This window comes from Morus notabilis, unplaced genomic scaffold (genome assembly GCF_000414095.1).
Source record: "Morus notabilis unplaced genomic scaffold, ASM41409v2 Scaffold1032, whole genome shotgun sequence".
NCBI lineage: Eukaryota > Viridiplantae > Streptophyta > Magnoliopsida > Rosales > Moraceae > Morus > Morus notabilis.
Genome location: NW_010366892.1, coordinates 241,604 through 253,050, shown reverse-complemented (window position 1 = coordinate 253,050; position 11,447 = coordinate 241,604). Strand labels below are relative to the sequence as shown.

The following is an 11,447-nucleotide window of genomic DNA, read 5'->3' as shown; positions in this document are numbered from 1 at the left end:
AGTTTAATAGATTAACTTTTAATTTTCAAGACGATCTTTCTACTTCAAATTAAATTTTATTATTGTAATTTGTAAATATTTATTTACTTTGTAATTTGTATAGTGTTATTGTAATCTTGTATAGACTTTGTAAGTTCGTCAAATTTGTAATTCGTCTTACAATGATTGCACTCTTTTTTCCTTACTAAGTTTTTATCTCAATTGAGTTTTTCTTGGTAAGGTTTTTAACGAGACAATCATGAATTACAATTTAAAAATCAATAAAGAAATAATTTTTTTTATATAATTCGTGTGTTCATTTCAAATTTTAAATTAATATATATATATAATATAAAAATATTACAAAATTTGGACATTTTCGGTCGGGCAACGGGCAGCTCAACCAGGCATCGGGCAGCCAAAGGCTGGCCGAAGCCCGTCCAAGGTGGAATTCGGGTCGAGTCGGGCAACCCGAAACTTCGGGTAATTCGGGCTCAGTAATCGGGTAAAAGTTCAGACTTTTCGGTGGTCGCGGACGGCCTATCTAAAATTTCAGTACTAATCATTTTTATGAGAGAAAACATTATAACAATGTAACTTGAGTCATAAAATGAGCATACCTTTAAACTCAACAATGCATGATTGATCATGCCTTTTAGTGAATAAAAGTGGCGAATATTGGCAAAGCGAAGCTCCTTGACATGGCCAGTTACGTTGTTGCAAGACGCCATACCATGCAAAGTACAGAATCCTGCTTGCTTCTTCTGTCAATGCAAAGTAAACCAGAGACTCTACCACTGCCAAGTGCCAATGCTAACACGATGAATCTATGGCTTGTAGAAGCATATTCACGGTAATCCATTCTCTGGTTATGTAATTGTAGTGTGTTTGCCACTTGGAAGAGCTATAAAATATTAACATAAATCCCGGCATCAAAGCAACAGCCTGTCTGAGGGGTCTAACAATAACTTTCTTGAAAGCAAAAACAGAGTCTCTAATACTCTGCCAAGAAGAATTGCTTCTACTAGAAGTACACGGAAAAGAAGAATTGCAAGAGCTATGATGATGATGTTATAACTTCATATAAACATACACTAATACACTTTCTGGTCAAAAACACATTAGTAGCGTGCTTTGCGCTTTGAAGAGCTATCTTATGAGCACTCCTGAGGTGAAAATTATTACTTAAAATCTAGGAAACATTCATATTGGATCACCAAGAATCAATATATTAATAAACAGTGTACTTGAATCCATAACAATAAATTATTCTCTAAAATCATATAATTTATCTTCTAGATCAACACGTTTTTTTAGAGAATCTTTTAGCAATGTTAGAAAGAATAGAATGCTACGTGTGATTGGAGACCATAACCACTATATAGATAGATAATTTCTTGTTATCTTTTGATATTTTTATTTTAACTCATCATAAAAATAAAAATTATTCTTAAGTCTCTACATATTAAAAGTCCACACCCTATCAGATACATTAAAGTTCAAATTACTCAAACGTTAATAGATCACTTTTAAATGAGCTTAACTTTATATGACAGTTTACAACACATAATTATTCACATATAAACTTAATATTCGATTAAGAATCCAACACACTCATCAAAACATAATCATTACCTCTTGACTTGATATTTAGGTATGGAGTTCTTAAGATACGAGAGTATTGTCTAGGCGTGATGGCTTGCAACTTTTGAGACATTTGCCGAAACTCGTGAATTTCGAGCAGTGCTGTTGACACTACCACCACCTTCTGGACATACTTTGCACAACTGTTCCAAGTGCTCCCGGAGCTAAAGTCACCGCAGACCAAGGCAATCTGCTTGGCGATTTGCGAGAGAAGTGACTTGAAGCTTGACAAGAGAGATGAAAGTGCATTGCTCTTTGATAAACGCCTTGAGATGCTTATGGTTGTTGTTGAGCAGAAAAAATCTGAAGTTGAGCAGAAAAAATCTGATGAAAAAGACTCTCATTTTTCTTTGAGGAAAAAAAAATACTATCATTTTGAACTTGAGCATTTTTATTTTTTATTTTTTTAAAATAGAGTATGACCTTGTCCCATATTTAGCCTTTTCGATCGCAAAAATCGTTAACTGATGAAATCAACCATATGACACTCACATGCTTAACTAATGAAATGTTTTTTTTTTTTTTTAAATTCATGTTTAAGTTTAAAAATTAAATAAAGTACAAAAATAATAATAAAAAAAATTCTTTTCATACACGTGTTTATTGCTACAAGGTGTCTGAGGGTTTGTTTAAATTCATTTCAAAGACGTTATTTGTGTAAAACAACCTTCATTTACAAGTTATGTGAGATGGAAGCAATTGATTTCCTTGAATTTCTAACAATTTTTTTTTTTTTGTGATTGGAGTGACAAATATGAGATAAACAACATAGTTTTGGGTTTACTTTGTAAAGTTGAGAAGTTTGGAGGCCAAAATGGTACAAGCAACATAGTCATACAAAAACTATAGTCAAGGCTTTAAGCCCACAAAAGTGTCAGCTTCAGTAGTAGTCTTCTCTCCAGTAGCCGAAAGGTCCATTGTCGTAGGGCCGAAAGTGTTTTCTTCTCCGCTTCAATGGCCAACAATCCGTCGCAGCTACTCCCTCAAGGTACACTGCTCTTTTCCCACTCTCGCATCTCTTACTTATTTCTTGTCTTTCTGCCACTTTCTCGGGAAAATCGAACTGGAAATTTGAAACCTTTTACGGTGGTGGAAAATCTGCAGAGTTAATCGACCGGTGCATAGGATCCAAAATTTGGGTCATAATGAAGGGCGACAAGGAGCTCGTCGGCACTCTTCGGGGCTTCGATGTATATGTAAACATGGTCCTTGAAGACGTCACTGAATAGTATGCTCCTTATCATACACTCGCTGTAAAACCCTAATTCGATTGCCTAGGTTTTATTTTATTTTAAATTTAGTTTTTGATTTTAAGCTAATGCATTTCCTTAGGGTTCATTTCATTTCTTTTGTTATGTTAATAACTGCATTTGATAAGCAGATATCGGGATTTGGCTTCTTTAATTTTTTGATAGAAAATGAGCTAAGAATCCCTTTGGTTTCTACGGAACTTTAGAAAGAAAGGGGAAAGAAAGTTGAATCTAAAGAAACTGGTTAGGGCTTCCTGCAATTTGTACTCTCTTGTATGGAACTATCGCGTTAGGGAAATTAGCGTTGGTTTTAGTAAACTTTGCAGAAGAGAGCGATAGAGAGGAAAATAGGTCGTATTATCTGAATTCTGATGCAGCTCTTGAAATCGGGGCAGTAGTGTTTACGATGGAAGTTTGTTCCTTATGTTTATGAGTGGCACGCTTGTTTTGGTGAAATGAATCAGATAATATAAGTTTTTAATGGTGATGAATAGATTGGGAAACTCTATTTTTGAAATTGCTTTTTAAGTGTTTGGTAGAGTTACTTTTCACTTCTTCTTTTCATAATCTTTGTGTCATTTTAAGGTTCCTTCTGCAGATTCTCTTCCCTCTCAATAGTTTGTGGTTTTTCTGTGTTCAAATGCTTGTGTCAAAGTTTCGCTGTGGAAATATCCTGATGAATTAACTTAAGAGAACAATGACGTGAATTTTGATAAACTTGAAAAGAAAATGAAGAACAGTTTAGAGCAAGACAACGCGAGATTTATGCACAACAAGCCAAATCACAGGCCTGAAATCTGTTATTAATGGTGGAAAATACAGTATCACAGGTTTGGGTATGAGGGTGTTCGAGTGACCCCTTACACTCCCTAACCAAACTTGTCTAAGAAGTTCTGAGAATGATCGAATGAATCCTTCTCATGCCTTATCTAAACTATTTATGCTATTCCTCTTTCTAGTAACTAACTTCCCCTTAACAAACTTAGCCTAACCGACTAACTACTAGCTATCCGCTTCATAACCTCCCCCTTGACTTGCCAGCTCATCGCTCTTCTACGAATTACCTCCATGACTCGCATCTCCGCTGCCTTCCTCTGCTCCTGCCACATTCCTCTCACGAACTCTCCTCCGCACATAGGTAAAACACAAAGGAGGCTTATCATTACCCCCGCCCCAAAGACGCACCTTGTCCTCAAGGTGGAAATGAGGAAACTGGCGATCAATGGCCTCATAGGACTCCCAAGTCGCATCATGCGCCGGAAGATGCTCCCAACGGATTAAAACCTCAGACTCAGAATGTCCCCCTGCCACTCGTTGGTGCACGCCCAGTAAAGCTTCTGGTGTGACGCGCAATTCCAAATCACCTATCAACTGGGGTGGGATCGTAGACACAGCCTGGCCATGGCCAATAGCGTGGCGCAGCTGGGAAACGTGAAATACCAGATGGATCGTAGCCTCCTCCGGCAGGCAAAGACAGTACGCCACTGGACCAACTCGGGCAGTGATAGCAAAGGGACTAGAAACGTGAACTTAACTTCTCATTGCGGCGTCGGGCCAAGGACACCTGACAGTAGGGACGCAACGTGAGGTACACTAAATCACCAACCCCATACTGCACATCACGGCGTTTACCATCGGCCACCGATTTCATTCGCTGCTGAGCGCGAAGCGAGTGAGACTTAAGTAAGTCCAGCATGGCATCTCGGTCCTGCAATTGCTGATCCACCGAATCCACCACGAATTTGCCGAGGCCATAGTGCAACAACAGAGGTGGAGCACGGCCGTAGACCACCTGAAAAGGAGTAGTGCGTGTTGCGGTATGAAACGAGGTATTATACCAATATTCAGACCAAGCCAACCACTTGTGCCATTTTTCCGGTTTATTTGATGTAAAACAACGCAAATAGGTTTCGACACACCGATTAATCACTTGTGTTTGACCATCAGATTGTGGGTGATAAGCGGTACTGCGCGCGAGGGTAGTCCCTATCTACTTGTGAAGTTCGGTCCAAAAATGATTGAGAAATATACGCCTATACGGTCACGGTCGGTCACAATGGTACGCGGAACACCATGGAGGCGAACAACCTCACGTATGAAACACTTAGCTACTGTTTCAGCTGAGAAAGGATGCTTCAAGGCAATGAAGTGTCCATATTTGCTAAGCCTATCGACAACCATTAAAATAGTGTCGAATCCCTCCGAACGGGGTAGCCCCTCAATAAAATCCATTGAAATATCCTCCCACACTCGTTCGGGAATGGGCAAAGGCTATAACAGGCCACTCAGTGCTAATGTGGAGGCTTTGCAACGCTGGCAAATGTCACATGCGGCCACATATGAGGTCACATCCTTCTTCATCCCCGACCAAAACCAATCCGCTGCCAAGCGTCGGTAAGTCTTAAGGACACCCGAATGGCCTCCTAGAACCCTGTCATGGTAAGAGTGAAGCAGTTTAGGAATGAAAGGCGCCTAGGCACTACCATTCTGCCATCATACAACAACCGCCCCTGCACTAAGGAAAATTCAGGATAGGCCTCGGACTGGAGCTGTCATGCCGAAATAATCTGGTCGAGTTTCTCATCTTGCGACAACTGGTGCTGTAGCTCTTGCGTGTTAACAATGGACGAGACCAGCAAGGCACTCAACCCCGGTGAGTAGACAAATACGAGAAAGAGCATCCGCGGCGCGATTTTCTTGCCCCGATTTGTACTAAATTCGAAGTCATACCCCATCAACTTAGTAAGCCATTTTTGGTGTTCCACACTCACAAGGCGTTGTTCCAACAAATACTTAAGACTACGCTGATCAGTGCAAATCACAAAATGTCGGCCAAGCAAATATGGCTGCAACTTTTGTACCGCCAAAACAATGGCCATTAATTCTCTCTCATAAACCAATTTCCCTTGAGCCCGCGAAGACAAAGCTTGGCTAAAGTATGCAATGGGTTGCTGGTTCTGCATCAACACTGCACCCACGCCAAACCCCGAAGCATCAGTTTCGAGCACAAACGGTTTTGTGAAATCAGGAATAACTAAAACCAGCACGGAGGTCATAACGCGTTTCAAATAAGAAAAGGCTTTTCAGCTTCCGCCGTCCACTGGAACCCATCCTTCCGAAGTAAATTCGTTAAAGGCCCTGCGATGTGGCTGTACCCCGCGACAAACTTCTGGTAATACCCCGTCAATCCCAAAAATCCCCACAAGTCACGCACCGTGGTCAGGGTTGGCCAATTCAGCATTGGGTCTATCTTGGCCAAATCCGCTGACACGCCTTTGCCTGAGACAATGTCCCAAATACTCCAAAGACTGTTATCCAAAACTACACTTCTTCGCATTTGCGAAAATATGGTGTTGTTGCAAAACCGCTAACACTTGATCTAAGTGGTGAACATGTTCCTCCAAGGACCGACTGTAGACAAGTGTGTCATCGAAGAAAACTAAGACAAACTTACGAAGGAATGCTCGCAATACCTCATTCATGAGTGACTGGAAGGTTGCGGGAGCATTTGTAAGCCCAAATGGCATCACCAAAAACTCGTAATGGCCCTCATGTGTGCGAAAAGCAATTTTGGGCATGTCCTCCGGTTTGACTCGAATTTGGTGATATCCCGATTTAAGGTCAATCTTAGAAAAAATTGCAGCCCCGTGAAGCTCATCGAGAAGTTCATCAATAATCGGAATAGGGAAACGGTCCGGTACTGTTTCCTTGTTTAAAGCCCTGTAATCCACACAGAAGCGTCAGCTTCCATCTTTCTTCTTAACCAAGAGAACAGGACTGGAATATGGACTCACACTAGCCCGAATAATTCTTGCGGCCAACATTTCACTGACCAACTTCTCAATTTCTTCCTTTTGGACCTGAGGATACCGATAAGGTCGTACATTAATCGGAGAAGTTCCCGCCTTAAGCACTATCGCATGGTCCTTCGCACGCTCCGGCGGCAACTTTGCAGGCATCTCAAACACCGAGGCTCTACAATGAAGCACCTTAACCAACTCCTCGGGTACCTTCCAATTGCTTTCCTGAGTACTTAACTCCATGTTGTTCCATTCCAGCCACAACCCTTGTCCCTCTTGACTAAACGCTCTCTGTAAGGCTTTTAAAGACACCGAAGACCTATTTAATCCGAGGTCCCCTTTCAGAATTTCATGGTCAAATTCTTCCAATTCACCGTCATTACTCTAAGTCTCCAACCACTGAATGCCCAGAATCATATTCGAACTTCCTAACTTCAGAGGCAAGAAATCCTCCACGACTTCTATTACTGCAAAGTGACCATGGCACCCCTGCATACTCCTTCGCCCTTAACAGACAATCCAGTCCCTATAATCGCCCCATAATCACATGTTCGGTCCACTAGCAATTCCAATTTTCTCACTAATTCAACAGAAATGAAATTGTGTAGCTCCACTATCAATGAAAACTATTACCTCCTGTCCACGTAGTATTCCTTTGAGTTTCATGGTCTTTGGTGATGTAAATCTGACCACCGAGTTTAGGGACAACTCGACCACTTCTTCCTCTGCCTCGGACTCTGCACCGTCATCCCTTTCCCCTGCACAATCCTCCTCTTCACGGACGATGAGAACCTGCAATTCTTTGTTCGGGCAACGGTGTCCAAAGGAGTACTTCTCGTCACAATGATAGCACAATCCTTTCTCTCTCTTCGCCTGAAGCTTTGCGTCGGTGAGTCTCCTGAATGGCGCCGCCCCGCTCGAAGTGTCCTTGGGTTTATTGGTTGCCACAGAAGAGCGTCCAGTGGTCAACGTTGGGTTTGTTAGCTTTGGCCCACCGCCAAACGTTGGACTACTCCTTAAACCAAACCCAGACGGAACATAGCCTCCCTTATTCTAGGAACTTACTGGAGCCAGTTGGGCCTTGGGCCCGCGAACCAATTGGTTACGCTCCTCCACCCGTTGGGTGAGCTCCATAATGCGGCCCAATCCACTGGGTTTCAGCATGCGAATCTCAGCCCTCACCTCCGGCTTCAATCCATTCACGAACGCGCTCTCCAAAACTTGCTCAGAAATCCAAAGTCTTGAATTGCCGGCGGTACTCCCTCACCGTTGTTTCTTGGTGCAGCGACAAGAACTTCTCACAAAGAGTCCCTTCTTGCGTCGATCAAAATCATTCTAATACCATCTGTTTCATCTCCGCCCAATCTCGGATCGCCCACCGACGATCTTCCCACTGGAACCAAGCTAGGGCTTCTCCTTCAAAACTCACCACCGCCACGTCCAATTTCTCCATCTCCTCATTCTAATACCATCTGTTTCATCTCCGCCCAATCTCGGATCGCCCACCAACGATCTTCCCACTGGAACCAGGCTAGGGCTTCTCCTTCAAAACTCACCACCGCCACGTCCAATTTCTCCATCTCTGACAGCCTATTCATGGAGAAATATCTTTCTCCATCTGGATTTTCACCATCAAAAACCGGCATCTCTACCCTTCGAGTCCAAAATTTTGCACGAGCTCCTCCCTCTCGCCATTCCGCCGGTCTCTCTCCGGTTTCTGCCGTCGGTGCCAATTGTTCTGCCGGAATCCCGTTTTTTGCCTCCAGCAACTCCCGATCTGCGGCACTCTGCTGCTTCAGCAACTCGTCCATCCTTGTCAACAACAACTCAAGCCCTTGCTCCAATCAAGGTATTTTCCCCACATCCTCACGCAACGATTCCATCTCCTTCAACAAATCTTCCTTATTTGCCTTCATTCTCTCTCCTTCTCACGATCGTCAGTCCTCCTCGTCATCCCGGGAAAGTGCTCTGATACCAATTGATAAACTCGAAAAGAAAATGAAGAACAGTTTAGAGCAAGACAACGCGAGATTTATGCACAACAAGCCAAATCACAGGCCTGATCTATGTTATTAATGGCGGAAATTACAGTATCACAGGTTTGGGTATGGGGGTGTTCAAGTGACCCCTTGCACTCCCTAACCAAACTTGTCTAAGAAGTTCTGAGAATCGAATGAATCCTTCTCATGCCTTATCTAAACTATTTATACTATTCCTCCTTCATAACCTCCCCCTTGACTTGCCAGCTCATCACTCTTCTACGAATTACCTCCCTGACTTGCATCTCCACTGCCTTCCCCTGCTCCTGCCACATTCCTCTCACAAACTCTCCTCCGCACATAGGTAAAACGCAAAGGAGGCTTATTAAATTTGTTATAGTGGTATGAATCATGCTGACAGTACATGCTGTTATAACTTGGACTATATCGGTAATCAACAAAAGACTCTACGTTAATGATATCAGACCTGAAATAGTGTAACTAAGGGACAAGAAAAACTATCACAATGCGCTTTCCTGATGAAGTTTTTAATTCTTGCGGAGACTTGACGTTATGGCTTTACTGCATTTTTTTACGTCTCTAATAAAACAATTTCATATACTGAATCAACTTTGTCATGCTGCAATTGTTATTCATGCAATAGCCATGATCTTCCCGAAATCCACCCAATCATAAAGTGGTCTAATTTTGTTGGAGACTATAAGTTTAACCTCAAAGGTATCAGCATCCAGGACTAAATATAAGAAACATGCTTCCCTCCAGAATTATAGGAACTAAAAACAGCTTGATTTTAGTATGTCAGCTAAGTGTACATGTTGGTTATAAATATTGTCCTGCGAGTTGATATTCAATTGTTTCTGCATACTGGTGTTTGTGCAAAAAGTGGTTGTTTTATACAAAGACTTTGCATGATATTGAATTAAACTTTAATCTTTTATTTACTTATCTCGCTAGCCATGGCACCGTGGTGGGAGCACTTGCGTTTGCACCTGGGGTCCAGGGTTCGAATCCCAGAAACGGCCTCTCCTTCGGGGGGTAAGGCCGCGTATATATATGATTGAGCTTTCCCCCGAGCCTGTTATAGTACGGGAGCCTCTTTGGCACTGGGGTCTGCCTTTTTTTTTTTACTTATCTCGCTAGCAAACAGGGTAGATGTGATCCTAATTCCATTAAGAGATACAGTTATTCAAGGATGTCTTACATAATATTCCTTTAATCCAACACTCCTCTTTTCATTTCCTTCTCTCTTTCTTATGCACTTGTGCTCTATTCATGTTTTCGTTCAGTGAAAGCCTACTTCGGCGCTATGGAATGAATAAGTTTTGTCCGTTTAGTCGCTCTTAGACGGTTCATTAAGTTTCCACCATTGAACATGTTAAGCATGTTAACATTTTAATGTTGGAAGGCTTATGATCCTAATTTGTCTTGTCCTTCTCTATTTGAATTCACAGTGAGATTACTGCTGAAGGAAGAAGGATTGCATACTGGTGTTTGTGCGAAAAGTGGTTGTTTTATACAAAGACTTTGCATGATATTAAATTATACTTTACCGATTTATCTTTTATTTACTTATCTCTCTAGCAAACAGGGTAGATGTGATCCTAATTCCATTAAGAGATACGGTTATTCAAGGATGTCTCACATAATATTCCTTTGACCCAACACCCCTCTTTTCATTTCCTTCTCTCTTTCTTATGCACTTGTACTCTATTCATGTTTTCATTCAGTGAAAGCCTACTTCGGCGATGAATTAAGCATGTTAACATTTTAATGTTGGAAGGCTTATGATCCTAATTTGTCTTGTCCTTCTCTATTTGAATTCACAGTGAGATTACTGCTGAAGGAAGAAGGATAACCAAGCTCGACCAGATTTTACTTAATGGAAACAACATTGCAATTGTAAGTAAGACGTCAGTTTAAGACTTTTTATTATTGAGCTGAGACTTTATGCAAGTTCACCTTAATTATTGTGCCTGTGGTTGATAATCTTCAGTCTTCTTCATCATGGCTCCGAAACAAATTTCCCAGAAATATTTTGAAAAACACGGGACAAAGGCTTGAACTTGATAGTTCAAACTTTTGGAACTTTTTAATCTTTTTATCTAAACTATAAAGATTTTTTTTTCTCTGCAACGTACCTGTCAGTGATACCTTCTTATTGAAAGCTACCTAACACCAAGATGTTTAAATTTGTTCACAATGCAGCTGGTCCCGGGAGGTTCACCTGAATCGGAATAAGATAATTGGACCTCTGCGCCTAGTTGTTGAGTTGATTTTTGCTTTTCAATTGGTTGGGCCAGACTAATTTTAAGTGAAGATATATGCCTCCCATTTGCTCTTCATTTTGAAGTGCTTTGTTATTAACTAGGTGACATCTTTGTAAGATGATGGTAGAATTTTTTATTATTATTTCTATGTGTATTGTCTGGAAAAAAAAGAATTCTACAACTGTGGGGAATGATAAAATATTCTTCATTCTAATTGTTAGTGTCATAGATATTGATATACTCTGAGCATTACTGATTTATATATCTAGAACCTTTACTGTTAAGTGTTTGTTTTGCTGATTTTCGTTTGTTTTTTATAAAAAAAAAAAAAAAAAAAAAAAAAAAAAAAAAAGTGTGTTTTGCTGACTAGAAGAAAGCGTGAAGAATGAAAATAAGATAAAGTGATTTGAAACACTCTTGAAAAGATTCCAAGTATGAAAAGAGGATTTCTCTCCTCTCTCTCTCTCTCTTCTCCAAAAAGAAAAAAGAAAAAGACGTGTATTTGTA

The 11,447-nt window shown here is 41.0% G+C and overlaps 1 protein-coding gene across 1 annotated transcript; it reads left to right on the top strand.

Annotated features, from left to right (window-relative positions):
- The first annotated feature begins 2,506 nt into the window (after window positions 1-2,506).
- On the top strand, window positions 2,507-11,194 carry LOC21398296 (sm-like protein LSM5). Its single transcript, XM_010111399.2, has 4 exons — window positions 2,507-2,611; window positions 2,728-2,851; window positions 10,500-10,572; window positions 10,879-11,194. The coding sequence occupies exons 1-4, from the start codon at window positions 2,578-2,580 to the stop codon at window positions 10,909-10,911; spliced, it is 264 nt and encodes an 87-aa protein (XP_010109701.2). The 5' UTR covers window positions 2,507-2,577; the 3' UTR covers window positions 10,912-11,194.
- The last annotated feature ends 253 nt before the right edge of the window (window positions 11,195-11,447 follow it).